The sequence below is a fragment of the Vidua macroura genome, chromosome 2 (genome assembly GCF_024509145.1).
Source record: "Vidua macroura isolate BioBank_ID:100142 chromosome 2, ASM2450914v1, whole genome shotgun sequence".
Lineage (NCBI taxonomy): Eukaryota > Metazoa > Chordata > Aves > Passeriformes > Viduidae > Vidua > Vidua macroura.
In genome coordinates, this window is record NC_071572.1 from 116,011,086 (window position 1) to 116,026,403 (window position 15,318).

At 46.4% G+C, this 15,318-nt stretch overlaps 1 protein-coding gene across 4 annotated transcripts in view; it reads right to left on the minus strand.

The window, feature by feature from the left end:
- Positions 1-15,318, minus strand: part of FCHSD2 (FCH and double SH3 domains 2) — a 131,656-nt gene that overhangs the window by 1,552 nt on the left and 114,786 nt on the right. For 2 of the 4 annotated variants that reach the window (XM_053971490.1, XM_053971492.1), the window contains 7 exons: positions 14,012-14,146; positions 13,629-13,712; positions 13,327-13,504; positions 12,465-12,685; positions 11,392-11,521; positions 11,161-11,243; positions 7,849-10,164 (listed from right to left, as the gene is read on the minus strand). In XM_053971490.1, coding sequence (XP_053827465.1) covers positions 10,081-10,164; positions 11,161-11,243; positions 11,392-11,521; positions 12,465-12,685; positions 13,327-13,504; positions 13,629-13,712; positions 14,012-14,146 — 915 coding nt within the window. In that variant the 3' untranslated portion in view covers positions 7,849-10,080. Of the gene's footprint in view, positions 1-715; positions 1,800-7,848; positions 10,165-11,160; positions 11,244-11,391; positions 11,522-12,464; positions 12,686-13,326; positions 13,505-13,628; positions 13,713-14,011; positions 14,147-15,318 lie in introns of those variants that run through there. The other 2 variants (XM_053971489.1, XM_053971488.1) reach the window with 2 other exon arrangements.

The window sequence follows — 15,318 nt, forward strand, 5'->3', positions numbered from 1 at the left end:
GAGCCATTCCCTGATTCTGTGAAAATTCACCCCTGCTCCAACCCTGCTGAAATGGAGGCTGGCAACATCCCAAAAAAGCTGTGACATGCCTGCACCCCTCTCCACAGAGAGCCCAGGTGTGGTCCAGCAGGTCCCAGCGCCTTCCCAGGCCCAGCAGTGGCTTGGATCTGCAGCAGGCCTGGCATTATCCCTAAATCCCATGGTGAGCAATGGACACTGAGGTTTGTGGGTCCCCACCCTCGGGGACTCCACCCCTGCTGCTCCCCATTCCCCACTTCCTTGTGGAGCCTCGCCACCGGCACGGGACCTCCTTCTGGGACATCCAGGGGATGGAAAAAACTTTGGGGTTGCTCCAGCCATGACCCTCCCCGGCTCCGGGCACATCCCAGCTGGCACTAAACCCTGGGCTGCAGCCCCTGCTCCGGCAGCAGCACTCGGATCTCCTCTTGGACCGTGCAGGAGCAAGAAGCAGGGCTGCACGGGAAGGATGCCACCCCAGATGTGGCACTTGGCAGCAGCAGGAGCCCCCCGTGCCCGTGGGGAGGGCCTGGCAGGTGCTGGGAGGTGGTGCCAGGTCTCCTCGCTGTGGGGGACGTGGCTCGGAGCAGGTTTGGGAATCGGGAGCTGTCCGGCCTCCCCCCAGCTCCATTCACTGCCCAGACAGCAACATGGTTTATGGCAGCTGAGGGCCATTGCAGGGGCTCCATCAATGCAGCGTCCCAGCCTCTGCTCCCCGGGAAGCTGGCTCCTGTTCAGAGCAGGCAGGAGGGGCTGCCAGGCTTAGCAGGGAAAGGGCCAGGACGGCTTTCCCAGCTTGGCAGCATGCTGGGTTTTGGGGTACCCCCTGCTTTCTGTGGGCAGCGACAAAAGGCGGCATTTGGGAGAAATCCCCGACTGCCATCGCTGCTCCCAAAATAAGGGAGATCCTGCCAGGGACTGTGCTGGCTGTGCAGGAGGATCAGGGAACAGCCTTGGCCTCATCGAAAATACAGATTGGTACAGGCAGAAGCACAGGGGCTGCCATTCCTGGGGTCCCTGCAGCTCAGACACCTGCAGGATTTGGGGTGACACGCTGGGCTCCCGCTCACACCAGCCCTGTCACCTCTCTGGATATGCCTGAGGATTTCAGGAACCTCCCTTGCAGGAGCCTGTTCCTTATGATTTCCTGGTGCTCCAGGGGGATTTGAACAGCTGGACCCCAACCTGCATCCCTGCATTTCAGTGCAGGAACCAGCAGCCTAGGACAGAAATCCTTCCAAGCCACCTTCCCTACGACCATCAGAGGCACTGCAGAGCTGGTGAATTTTCCCAGGGAATAGCTGTGGAAAATGAAACCCGGGCTAGAGATGGACAAGATGAGATAGTTTGCAATAAATGAATGGAGATGGGTCCTGGGAGGTAATTCCAGCAGAGATAAGATGAATTGCAAGCACCACTTGTAAAGCATTTGTAAAGTCTAACTCAGACAGGAATTTTACTGCAGGAGATGCTGTATTAGAAATTACTGCTGCAGTTGGAGCAGCTGCTACTGCCCGAGCTGTATAAACCCCTCACTGAGTTCCTCACCACTCCCTGGCACCTCTGGAAATCTTCCTGAGAAACGTGTTCTGCCTTCCCACATGGAGCAGCCCTTCAGAGTGGGGAGATGGAGGGAACAGGGCTGCGAGGACAGGGAGTTGGGGCCACATTCACAGGCTGTAAATATTTCACACCTAGCAGGACTTACTGGTCTTAGCTTGGCAAGAACAAGGGGAATAAGTCCAGCACACCTTCTGGAGGCAGGGGAAGGTGGCAGGATCCTGCAGGATAGGGATGGAAGAAGCAACCGTGGTGTTTCCAGGCAGAGACAGCTCCCAGCTGCCCCAATCCCATCTCCTTCCCTGCAGAAGAGCAGGATTGAAACTCAGGCAGCACCAGCTCAGCTCCAGGCTGAGGACGAATAACTGCTTTGGAAAGGTGTGTGTGACCCTCCAGGAGAATTCACACCTCTGAGGACACATCAAAGCTTGAGAACCAACCACCAGAAGCTGTGCACTGGACGTGGTCTGGATTTAACTCAGAAATTGCAGCACTCAGCAAGGTCTGACCCAGCAGCCAACTCGTCTGTAATCCCAGCCTGTCACCTCCAACACATCTGATAAATTGTTGGCAGTGTTTCAGTGGCTGTTCCCAAACAGCTCCATCACTCCAACACCTTCCTTTGGGCATCTGCCCTGCTAAACAGGATTTTGCTTTGCTGCCCACATTCACTTTGAGGACTTCAAGCAGATTATTAAACAATTTAGACTTCCTTTAAAAACAGGAGCTGGGGTAAGGATGCTCAGTGTGCTGTTTAGCTGGGAATCCTTGGCTCATAACTATTTAATGAACCGAGAGGCTGCTGGCAGAGGTCATTCCAGCAGCTCACACCCGGCCCCATGGCTCTGGCTGAGGGATGGAAATTGAAACTTTAATGGGCATTTTCAGGAGAGCAGCTTGCCCTGGCACTGTCACCCGAGACCCAGCAGCTTAAGCAAGTGATTCTTAATCAGTTTTCAAGCCCCAGGAAACAGGCTGAGGGCAGGAGGGGCTGTTTTGCCCCAGCACCACATTTTGTGACGATTTACAGGTGCACTGAGGTAAAGGCTGGTGACAAAGGCCACTCCCTGCTCCTCCTGGTGGAACTGCTGACATGACACTCAAGGAGTGGAGGGACAAGGGGGAATGGCTTCCCACTGCCAGAGAAATCCATGGAGCCATCCATGTGGGAAGATGACACCTTCTGGAGGCGAGTACCACCGAGAGAACTTGCCGAGGCTGCAAGGCTCAAATCCCAGACTCCCAGGATTTCAGCTCCCTGCTTGGACAAGGGGAAGCAGAACTGCTTTGCCAAGCTGATCCCAGGTGCTGTGGCAGCAGGGAGGGAGCTGCTGCTCCAGGAGCAGCCTGGCACTACCCAGCTCCATGCTCTCCCTGCTTTTCCCTGTCCCCTCTCTGCCCCAGACACGCAGCCAGGGAGCTGCAGTGATAAACTGGCTGCTGGTCCAAGCACAAGGTTATTTTCTAGGACATTAAGCAGAACCCTCGGATGCCAGCTTGCAGGAGAGCCATGAAGAGTGACAAGACACCTGACCAGAATGCAAAAGCAGAGCTGCAAACTTAACACCTTTTTTTTTTTCCCCTTTATCTGTTAAAAATAGCTTTAGAGGGGAAGCTCAAAGCAGTGTGAGGGGCTGCTGGCTTGAGAAAATGAGCAGTTTCAGCAGAAATATTCAGTGACCACCACCCAGAGAGCTCTGATTTTTGGTATCTCACCCATCCACATCTTAAATTAAACATTCAAGCTGCAGTGCAGCTTTGGCAGGGGCTAATAAAAACCTGAAAATCCTTACCCAGCCTGCTTTTCTGTAGGAATAATACCACTAACATCCCACAATTATCTCCATCTACGTCTGGCTAGGACTCCAAATCAATAAATTGTCCCCTCACCCTCAGATTTGCTCGGTCAGGTAATTTTGAAAGCAGCAGCAGCACTTCCCCACTGTTAGGCAGAGCAGCTCTGCCAGCTGAATTAACACGAGATCCCTCGTTATCCCAGAGCAATCCCACTCCAACAGTGTCCTTGGGGAATAATTTGCACTGACCTCGACATTGAGAGTGCTGCATTTATTATTACTTATATTCCTTGAATTTTATATTCGGATTAATATTTGGAATTAAATTTCTGTTTGGAAAGAAGAGAAAAAAATGGACAAAAATAAAACTACCACCTGTTTCACTGGCAAAAAAAACCCAACCCCACCCTTTTAAGAACAACATTACAATTTGGTTTTCCCTCCTGCCACTTTCATTCCTGGCCCAACCTCAGCTCTGATGTCCCAAGCACCCCATGAGTGCTCAGATCCTTCCACAGAAAATTCCTGGCAAGTCCAAGCACTCACTGCTTCCCCTCTCTGCCCAAAGGGGCTTCCCTCTGCAGGGTCCTTCTCTCCTGGCATCCTCTCAGTGATGTTCTCAAAACCCCACAAGTCCTTTGGCCACAGTCCCCTCTTTCTCCCTCCTCTTGCTGTCTGTCACACAAAGCATCCCTCCCTCGTTTTTAAGGAGCAGCAATACTTTCTGCCATCAAATTTCCAAGAACAATGCCGATTCTCTTTAAAACCCCACAGCAAAACCTGCAGCAGGCAACCCCGGGAGCATGAACAGGGTGATGCTCCCTCCTCAGAAACCAAGATGTCCTCATGAAGTTGGGATTAATACCACAATATCCATTTTTTTTTAAACCCCATAAACCTTATTTTTGAACCATCAGCTTTTCAAGTCTCTTCATGCAAGTTTATTCCAGGAGTTAATCCAGGGTTGTTGCTGTTTTCCAGACAGTGCCCTCCCTCCATCCCTTCCCTTTGCTAAGCAGAGGCCCCAGTCTTAGAGAAATTAATTAGTACAGTAATTTGCCCAGGACACAGAGGAGAAGCTGAATTTGTCCCACTCTGCAGGATTCAGCTGAACAAAAAAGACAAATAGCTGTGCTGTGGGATTTTAAAAAGCTGCTGTCAGCATTCCCAATGCAACCAGACCTGGAAATTCATTTGTCTTTCACTAAACAATGGAAAAAGGAGAAGCAATTACAGTAGACAAAACTAATTACAGCAGAGCTGAAGTACAGCTCACAGCACTCACTCTTCAATCTGCATTCAGAAAGAAAAAACCAACCCCAAAAACACTCCATCAAAAAAAAGGTGGAAAAACTGGGAGTGGAAAAAAAAGCAATTTTGAAATAGAAGGGGCACTTCAGCATGGCACAGACTGGTTTCTGGAAGGAGAAACCTTCAGGTGATGCTTGGCAAAGAGGACACAGGGATTTCTCCAGGAATGATGCCAGTGGGGAGAATAAATGAGCTCCCAGCTCCTCCTCAGTGGGGCCCATTCCATGTTCACCTGACATCCAGGTGAGTTTTGGGTGGGATGTTTTTTTAGCTGCCAGAAGAACAGGAGCATGGTGTTAATAATGCCAAGCTCTGAGGATAGAGAGATCCATGATCCTTGGGGGTCCCTTCCAGCTCAGAATATCCTGGGATCTTTGTGGAGCTCAACTTGGCTGAACAGTGGCTGAACAGCTTCTCCTTCCATAGTGAAGACAGAGCAGCCCAAAGGTGAGGCTGTCCCTGTTTCTTGATCCTCACAGCCATCCCTGCCTGACCCAGAACACTCCAGGAACACTCACACCTTTGGGTGAAATGACAGAAGAGAATCCAAAACCTCCTGTAAAGGCCATTTAATCCCTGGCCATGGTCCAGGCTGGCAAGGGGCAGTGACAGGTTCTGTGAAAGGCAATTCCTGATGCCCAGAGCTGCATGTCCCTGCCTCCTGTTCCCCCTGGATACCAGCTGGGAAATCCAGCAGACAGCAAAAGGGAATTTCAATCTCTGCTTAGCACAGAGGCAGGCTGGAAAATGGATTGCAGGGAGTAAACCTGAAGTGGCAAGAGCAGGAGGAATGGGGCTGGGCTGTGGATGGATGTGGCAGACACCTCCTCAGGCCTCATTCCCTGGGGACTGGAAAAGCCTCCACGAGCCACTTCCAACACACAAAGCTGCCACTGGCTACAGCACGTGTTTAATTCCACCAGATTCCTGGAACAGGCACGAGGCCATGGCAGGATGTTGTTGTTCTCCCTGTATCCTTAAGGAGGTTCAGTCTGAAGCCTCGATCCTGGAACCCCATTCCTGAGTCTCCATGGACACTGCACAGCCCTCTCAGCCCAACACTGTTTAGCACAGAGGTTCTCCCTGCCAGAGAATCATTCAGGAAAATCCTTTCAGATCACGGAGTCCAGTAATTCCCCCAGCACTGCCAGGGCCACCACTGACCCATGTCCCCAAGTGCCACATCCACATGGCTTTAAATCCCTCCAGGGATGGGGACTCACCACTGCTCTGCGTGGCTGTGCCAATGCCTGAAAATCCTTTTTTTTCCCTCATATCCAATCTAAACCTCCCCTGGCACAACTCGAGGCCATTTCCTCCTGTCCTCTGATTCTATTCCAGGATTCTCCACATTTCCAGCCTGGAGAGGAGAAGGCTGGGGGGGAACTCTTCAATGTGCAGCAACAGTGAAAGGGAGAAAGCCAAGAGGATGTGGCCAAGCTCTTCCCAGCAGTGCCAGCATCCCAGGAGATGCACTGGTACCTGTCAGACCCACTCTCCCCCTCCTCCTTGTGCTGCTCCACCAAGCAGAGGGATTTCCCACCTCTCCATTCTGGTATCACTGCAGAGCTCTCTTTCATTTTCTGGCTGAAATGACCTGCAATGCAGAGGCTCACTTGCTGCACTGATCCTGCTGCCAGATCTGTAATCCTCAATCCCCCTGGGGAATGCCTGGAGTAGGAAACCACTTGGCATGGCAAGCACGTCAGCATTTTCCTGGCTGCATTTTTTTATTGTCTCTTTGCTGCATCCCTGACTACTTCAGTTAAGTTTTCTTCCCTTTCATCCCTCACTTTCTCCAGCCTCAACATCCCTGAGCTCCCTGCTCTTGGATACACCCGTCCAGCTGTGGGGGCACAGCAGATTTACTCCCATCCTTCCCAAGATTTTCACGTGGGGCAACAGAACTGCAAATGGAAAAAAATGTGGGGAGACAGAACCCTTCCCTTGGCAGTGGCATCCCCTCCTTCCTGGGAGGCTCCAAAGGCTGACTGAAGTTGATTCCCTGCTAATCCTGCCCCTGCCATGCTGGGATTTACAAGTTATTAATTATAGGCACCTTGCTGGAAAAGCAGTGCAAGCTGCAGAGCAGCCAGACTTCCAAGAAGCAGAAGATGCTTTATTTAGAGAAGATGGTGCAGTTTTTGTTTTCTTTTTTAATTACTATCAGCAGTGAGAGACATTTGTGCTATAAGGGAAAGAGAACTCGCCCACTTGCTTTGGTTCATTTTAATATTCCCCTAAAACAAACAAAAAGAAACCCTGGCACAATTTGGGAGTAAACATCGAAAAGGAAAAGTGGCTCTGCTGGTGGATTTGAGGATTAAAATCATTTTTAAGTCATAAAGGTGCTGAAAAGGACCCCAAGCAACAAGCAAGAAGTGAAAAGGACAGAGCTGTCGAAGCAGCAAGGCAGGACAATAATTTTTAGAGGAGCACCATGAATCCATATAAAAAGCAGGAAAGATGGGATTTCTCAAAGGAAGAGGCTGCAGGAGCTCAGGGGAAAAAGTGGAGATCCGTGCAACAGCTCAGTGGGGAGAGTGGAAGTGCAAAAGGTCCAACCCAACCCCACAGCAAAGTGCTGTGTTCCATGAGGGAAAGAGCCTCCAAAACCAGAGAGCACGTGGAAATTACGGATCATTTGGCACCTACCACCCGCAGGAAACTGGGAATAGCCCAGCAAGGAGGTGGTCACCGACGGGCAGCTTCTGAGTGAGGAAATCCAACGTGGAAACGCAGCCCACAGAGGGATCCCAGAGCTGGACAGGCTTGGGCTGCACTGGGAATGCTCCTGGCACAATTAGGCAAATCAAGCCTATTAAGGGACAATCACTCTGAAGGGTTGTTATCAATCACTCCCCTCGCTTTCTTTAGGCAATTATCCTAATTGCATCAAGGTTATTAAGCAATTACTTTGATAACTGGAGCTTTTTTGCCGGCTCTTCGTTTTTTTTTTTTTTTGGCAACGTTTTGTTCTTTGTATAAATGCCCCCTCCAAAAGATGTTTAAAGCTGACTTCAAGGATGTCCTTTTCCCAAAGCACAAGATTCAAATTTCTGTGTAAAAGCACAAAGTTCTCTCTCTCAAGAAAATGCTGATTTTTTATCCCTGGGTTTTCCCTCAAACCTCCCCCCACCCAGATCTCCCAGGGCATCAGGGATTTAGTTCCACTTTTTTATTATTCAACTTTTTATACATAATAAATACAAACTTTTTACAGCCAATATAAAGAAAGCATTTTGCACTGATGCTTTCAGGGTGTACTGAGCTGTACACGATGCGACGGCCGATACATGCCCTGTATGAAGAAATCATAGTTAAAAAGGAGGCATCTTTTTACAACTTTTCTTCCTTTTTTTCCTTTTTTTTTTTTTTGCTTTTTTTTCACTTTTGTTTTTTAAATAAAATTAGCAGCTCTTACAGAAAATATTTTAAAATACAACTAAAGAGACTTTTAAATAAAAATTTTCTGGATTTTTGAAAGTCCGAGTGTGAAGGACACAGACAAACTGGCCAAAAGAATTGAACATGAACATTATGGCAAAAACTTGGTTTTCTTCTGCGTTGTAAAGATCTCAAAATATCTGCAAACAGTTAAATCTTTTTTTTTTTTTTTTTTTTAACTTTTCTTTTTAAACTTAAGAATAAGTTTGATAAACACATAAAAAGACCTCAAACAGATCAACAGGACAAGAGGTGCAAAAGAAGGAATAAAATATGGAAAAGACTTCATTGGACAGTCACTGATTCCATAAGTGATCCATGAATTGTTGCCCTCAGACAGCCCCACTCTTGGTTAAGGATCCCACTGGGAAAGGAGACTGGCAAACACTGGATGTCTCGGAGACCCAGCCTGGGTTGGGATTTCCAAGTATGTGCAAAGTTTATGATAAAATCTTGTTAGATGAGTCGTTGGGTTTTTGTTGTAAATGCAGCCTCAAAAAATAGCCCTTGTTAGTAAACTAAAGGTTGAAAACTTACTGGCTTTGAGAAAAAAAAACCATGAAGACACAAGAGAACCCACAAACAGCTCCAAACCCAACCTCGGGATGCCTTTGATCTGAAGTTTTCATCTGATGGAGAATGCTGACAATCTTTTAGGCAGTACCCAAAGAAAAACCTGCTTCCATCCAGTTTTTCCCTCTCCTCCAAGCATTCCGCTCCACGTTCAACTTCAGAATATTCTTTGCCCTTTTCTCTCAAAAAACCGAAATCCAAGCTCCCTTTTCAGAGCTCTCTGAGGGAAATGTGAAACTTTTTTCCTTTCAGTTTCTTCCCTGAGAGGAATTGGGCACATCTTGGGCACGAAGGCGGTGTGAAGGCAGAACCTGGAGCTGCTCCTGGCTCCCTGGCTTTGGCTGGTTAATGGGATTGGGGTGGGAAAAAGCTACAGGGCCATCCAATGCAACACCTAAATGCATGTAAATACTCTAAATGGAACTGCTAACTCTAGAACTCAGGTGGTTTGATGACCAAGATACACTGATAACGTTGGATAATAAAGTACACGGCAATAACTGGGATAAGAGTGACCCAAATGCTTTAAAAAATAAAACAAACCCAACAAAAAAAAACCAAAATCCCCAAAACCTGCTAAGGAAAAAAAAAAAAAAAAAAGGAAAAGAAAAAGCAGCTCAATTTCCAGATCTAGACAAAAATCTCACTTGCTTTTTTGTTTTTCTACCCGTTGGTTTCTGCTGTGGAACAAGACGTTGCTGCTGGTTCAGCACCTCTGTGTTAGATCCTCTATGAGTAAATGCACTGAGTAAACACAAAAATCCAAAGGCAGAATGTTCAGCTGTGAATCACTGACAAGGGGAGCACCCATGGAATGAACACTTCTGCTTCTCCAGGAGATCATCTTCCCATCTCTTCCTTTCTGCGGGGGGATTCAAGAGGAGCCAGCCTCTCCTTTAGACTTTTTTTTCTGTTCCCTTTTTCATTCTTCTGATGAATACCTGGTCAGGCAGGTGATGCTACTGGAAGGATCCACAATCTTTAACACATTCCTATGGCAACAGTAATATACTGTACTAATGCACAGGAGCAAAGGATGCTAAGACTAAGCTGCATGAATGGGGCTCTTTCTTTGTCTCCACATCGAAATGGAGCATCTCCAGCCAAGAAAAAAAAGCCAATCTTGGCCTGTCTTGGTTTGTGCTAAGAGAAGAAGAACGATGTAGAGAAATCCAAACAAACAAACAAAAAAATAACAAAAGGCACAAAATATTCATGACTGTGGGAAGGAATCCGCCAGGTCACTGCCACATAAAATCCTCCCTATCGCTCGCTCTAGTCCAAGTCTTCATCATGCAAAGGTGCCTAAAAACGAGATAGACCAAAAGCTGTGTTTGGCCTTGATTGTAGCACTACTAATTAGCCAGTCCCCTCGTTACACCAGAGTGATTTCCACGTCCTCGATCTTCTCCGTGGGCCGGCGGTGGTGCTGTGTCGGGGGGGGTGGAGCTGCTCGCACCTGCAACATTCAGAACCAGCCTGTGACTACCCCAAAAGTGGCCAAATTCCACCAGAACCCCCTGACATTTCCTGCACAGAGCTCCAGGCTCACCCCTCGAGACGCTGCAAACAAACAGGCCGTGTGTCCAGCTGGATGCAGCTCCAGTGCTCCCCACTTCAGCCATCAGGGATTTTCCTTACATTCCCACATTCCCTCCAGGGTGCACTCCCGGATTTATTCCATGGATAAGCCAGGATGGAAACCTGGGCAAGGCTCATCACATGCTGAATCTGATGGTGATTTTGCCTGGAATTTTCTGTGGAGTGGGAACTACCAGGATGTTTTGCTGCACTGATACTTCATCAATCACTGACCTCAACAATACACACCCACCCAAAATGTGTTCTGTTTTCTGCCACATCAGTCATTTTTGCTCCTGACAGAGATCACCTTTAGTGCCAACAGAGTTTTTAGAACATCATTTCAGAATACACCACACTTGCTCTGGAAAACATGAACTGTGGAGCAATCCTGCACCAAACTGCACAATACTACCTCAACATTCAGATTATATTATTTGAATATCCAAAAATGCTTTTTTCCCTGCAACCTCGTTCACTGAGAAGGCCAGGAAAAGACAAATGTTATGTTTTAGTATGATCTGGTTTAGGGCTTTGAAAACCCCAAAACTTGATTTCAAAGTTAATCGCAGGAGATGGATTTTGCAAAGTTCTAAATGATTTAATTCTTCCCTTCCTTTTCTGGCAAATGTCCTTTTTCTAGGCAGCAACGACAACACAAAACCCTCATCATTAGGAATCCAAACCTCTCAAATCAAAGGGGGTGGAAGTAAACAGAATCCCAAATATGCTGGAAACTGCTGGAAAGCAGGAACTGCATAAACCACAGGACTGACCTCTTCTGGCATTTACCCCCCACCTCTTTTTCAGCTCTGTTTAGTGGCTGTTACCCTTTGAACATCAGTAAAAACCACAGGATTTGCTGGTCACTTACAGGCCGCAGTTTGCCATAGGAACTTTCCGGAGGAACTCGTGCAGGCTGGGAGAATCCAGGGGACTCTGAACCAAAGCTGTTTTCTGAGGGAATAAGCAACACCCCATTACAAAGAAGCCCCTCGGTATTGCTGAATTTATGTTGTAAAAATGCTATTTTTTTTTTTTTCTTTTTTTTGCCCCTTCCTCTGAAAGGAGGAATGTTTGCCCAAAATATTTGCAAATTTCTCACCGTTCGTCGACGGAGACCTGGGGAAAAACTGGGATCCTCTTTTATCCGGGCTGGGATAGGGACTGGTGGGAGGCTGGTCGTACAGAGGCAGGGGTGGCAGGGAGTTGTTGGCCTTTGGAGTAGGGGATACCTGTGCCAAAAAGAGGGAGAGCAAATCCTGCAGCAAATCCTCCTTGGCACATTTAACACACACACACACACCGGTTTTTCAACCCATCCCTACTCCAGCAAGTTCCCTCTGGAGGAAAAGCAGCTGGCAGGAAAGTTTGGGAAGGAAAGCCAAGGAATCCAACAGGGATTCAATTTTTTAAAATCACAGGTTGCTACTGAACAGAAATTTTCAGCCTCTCCCAGGTAATTCAGAGAGGATTTTTGAAGGTTATTCGAAACAAAAAGGTCGCTCGGCCAAGTGGGATTCACACAGAACTGTTGGGATTATGAGCTTTATCCCCACCCAAAATGCATTAAAATGTTCATTTTCGTGGTCTTCCTAAATCAAGGAATACAAATACTGAAAAATCCTGTTGTAGAAAACATGGAAGTGCAGTTTCTGTCTCTGAACTCCACATTGGAATGTGTCTGATTTTCTAATATGATATAAAGATTAGAGAACTACGCTGTAGAAATGAGGACATTTCTGAAAAAATTACTGTAATCCAAAACTTGGCAGTATCCTGCCCCTCAAAATGGAGAGGATACAGAACAGATTGAAGTATGAAAACACTGAAAGAGCCTGTAATTCTCTTTTTGCCAGGTTGTGTTGGACATCTCAGTCTCTCATAAATTAATGACAGGAAGTAAACTGCGAATTTTCTCCTTTGCTTACTTTCTATCCAAATATCTGCCTTCATTCACAAATTTGCAAAACTACATCAGCTGATATTTATTAGGCTGGGTAAGAAACTAAAATGCAAGCACTGAGTGCTTGGGTTGGTTTTTTTTTTCTTAAATTGGTTCTGATTTTTTTTACTTAAATAGCTTCTGATTTTTTTTTTTTTCTTAAATTGGTTTCGATTTTTTTTTCCCCTCCCGAAGAAGTGACAGAACTTTGCAAACAATAAACCAAGCCATACCTGGATATCCCCAATCCACTGAGTCTCTCCATTCTCTGAGGCCGTGAGCTCTTCAACCAACACCGAGGGGAAGACCCCGACGCGGCCGTTGAATTCTCCTTCCCAAAAGCCATCATCATCCTGGTTCTCCTTGTTCAGGATGCGGATGATGGCTCCCTCTGGGAAGGACAGCTCATCATCTGTCTGCCCCTCGTAATCATAAAGTGCTTTTACAAAACAGACTGCAAAAGGGAAAAGGAAAAACCCAATGAGCTAAGAAAAAAAATGTAAGTATACACCGAGTTTGATGGCTGGAGCTGGTGATTTTGAAGTTCTTTTAAAGATTCTGTTATTGCTGAGCCAGATTATTCCAGTTTTCCTTAATTTTAATCTCAGCTGTATGAGCTGAAGAGGTGAATTATGCAGATTTAATATGAGAGAGGTAATTACTGAGATAATTACTGGGAATGGCAGTGTTCAGGTACAGGTCAGTCTCTCTCTGCAACGCCCTGAAAGGAGGTTGTGGCCAGGTGGGGCCTTTTCTCCAAGGAAACCAGAGATAACGCAAGAGAAAATGGCCTCAAATTGCACTAGGGGAGGCTCAGGTTGGATGTTAGGGAAAATTTCTTCCCTGGAATAGTGATTAAAACATTGGAACAGGCTGGGAAATGGTGGAGTTCCCATGCCTGGAAGGATTAAAAAATGAGTAGACGTTGCAATATGGTGGGATTTGGTCAAGAATTGGATTTCATGATCTTGGACGTCTTTTCCACCCTTAATGATTCTGTGATTCCATGAAATGTGGGAAAATCTCCCAGACTCGATGTCCAGAGTGCTTCCAAGAGCCAGCTCGACATCCTGGGTATTTTTAAGTGGGATTTACCATTGGAGTCTCCGTTGAGGCTGCCTGGCACCAGGTCTGCCTCCGTGGAGTTGTTGGAGGTGTGGGATCGGGAGTCCAGCGCAGCCAGGGACTGGAGCATGCTCAGGAGGCTGCTGGAGGTTGGGAATTGCAGGTACTTCTCTGGCACATATCCCACCTGGCCCGCCTTGTTCCGTGCCTGTGAACCAACAGCAGGAGCATTCTGTGCTTGGGAGCACTGCTCTGGAGAGAATCCCAGCATTCCCTCCCATCCCAGCTTCTAGCCTGAAAGAGTTCATGGAGACAAGCCCAGAAAATGATACCTTTACCCAGTCTTCCATATCTCCATCTTCAATGACCTCCAACACCTCGTGTTCCTCTATGGTCAGCTCATCTGGCTGAGAAGCCTGGAATGTAGGACAGGAAGGATGGAAAAGAAAAGTGGCTTTTAGGGCAAGGCATGGGCAGTGGAGAGAACATTCCCATCTAGACTTTCATTTGTTAAAAAACTGAAAGCTTTAACATGATTTAAAACATCCCAATGAAGGTTCTGCCATGCACAAAAGCCCTTCTCCCTGAGAACCTCCCTGAATCTCACCCTACCAAAAAAGCAAACCTCAAGCTCCCAAAGGCATATTTATTATTTGTTCTTATATAATTGATTTTTCTAATCCATCAAAAAAAAAAAAAAAAAAAAATCACTGACCTTATAGGAATAAACAACTTTGCAGGTGAGAGGGTAATTTCTGAGAGTACCAGACGGACTAGAACTGCTGTCATCAAAAACATCCATGCTGTCTTCAAACTCTTCACCTTCCTCCTTTTCTGCATCAGCATTGACCTGGTAAAACAAATTCCAACTGGCATTATAGCAGCTGCTAAAAAAGTGGTGAAAATATAACAATAAAAGGGAGCTGGTCAATATTTTCCAGTGTGTGTTTTTTATGACTTATTGTTATTGAAAGTAACTCAGCTTTGTTCAAGCACAAGCACCTGGACTTTAAGAAGTACTGCAGAAGATTTTGGAAGCTCCAGCTCAACTGCTGGACAGTTATAAAATCCATTTTTCACATAATCTCTGACTAAAGTACTTTGGAGATGCTATTGCAATGGCATAAAAAACAAGTTTATTGGAAAAAAAGGAATTTATGCTACTTAAAGATTAATGTACCTGTGACCACGAGTTATAAAATAAATCTGCAGTGGAAATATTTTAAAGTTTAAAAAACTAAACCCCCAAAGCAACCTTCTAGCTGGTGTATTCCACACAACAGATTTGCTGCAGTTTAATACAAAAATTCTTAAGAGACAGAAAGATTTGTAAAATCTTGCTATAAAAGTTTAAATAAAACTTGAAGTCAATGTGCTGGAAAAATACAAGTTGGGGTACGACTGCCAGGAGCTGTGCTTTGTCCTCGTGCCCAGGTTATGTTTTAAATAAATAACTTTATCTCATGTGAAAAATGATGAGTGATTCTGTGAAACCAGCTCTGTGAATCAAAAGCAACACTGTTATGTAGAGCCATCTTCCCTGTGTTTATTCCTGTTGATTTGGGAGTGAATTTGGTGCTCCCCCAGAAAAGTGAGAGACTGATAAAAGAAAAAAGAGTTAAGCTGAGCCTACAAATTCCCAGTGCAGTTTCCCTAAACCAGGTCTCTGACAGCTTTGCTGTTCTAGGCCTGGACTAGAAGAGCACAAAGCTTCATCACGTTCTGACTTAATTCGTTTTTATGTTACTATTTCCAAACCTAACCCTTGCAGGTCTGGTGATTTTTTTCTTCCTCACTAACCCTCAATCAAGAGCAGTTTGCCTCCATCTATCCTTTGGTGTGTTCATGGACGTTGGGATAACCAAAAAATTGTCCCACAGCTGGGCAATGCTTTGGGAGATCAGCAACCAACCACAAATTGTGGCAAATTTGAGGTTTTCTCTCCTGCTTCTCTGCCTTTTGCTGGGCATGGTCCCAGCAGCCAGGGACCATCATGGCAATCAGCAAATCATGGCTAGGAGG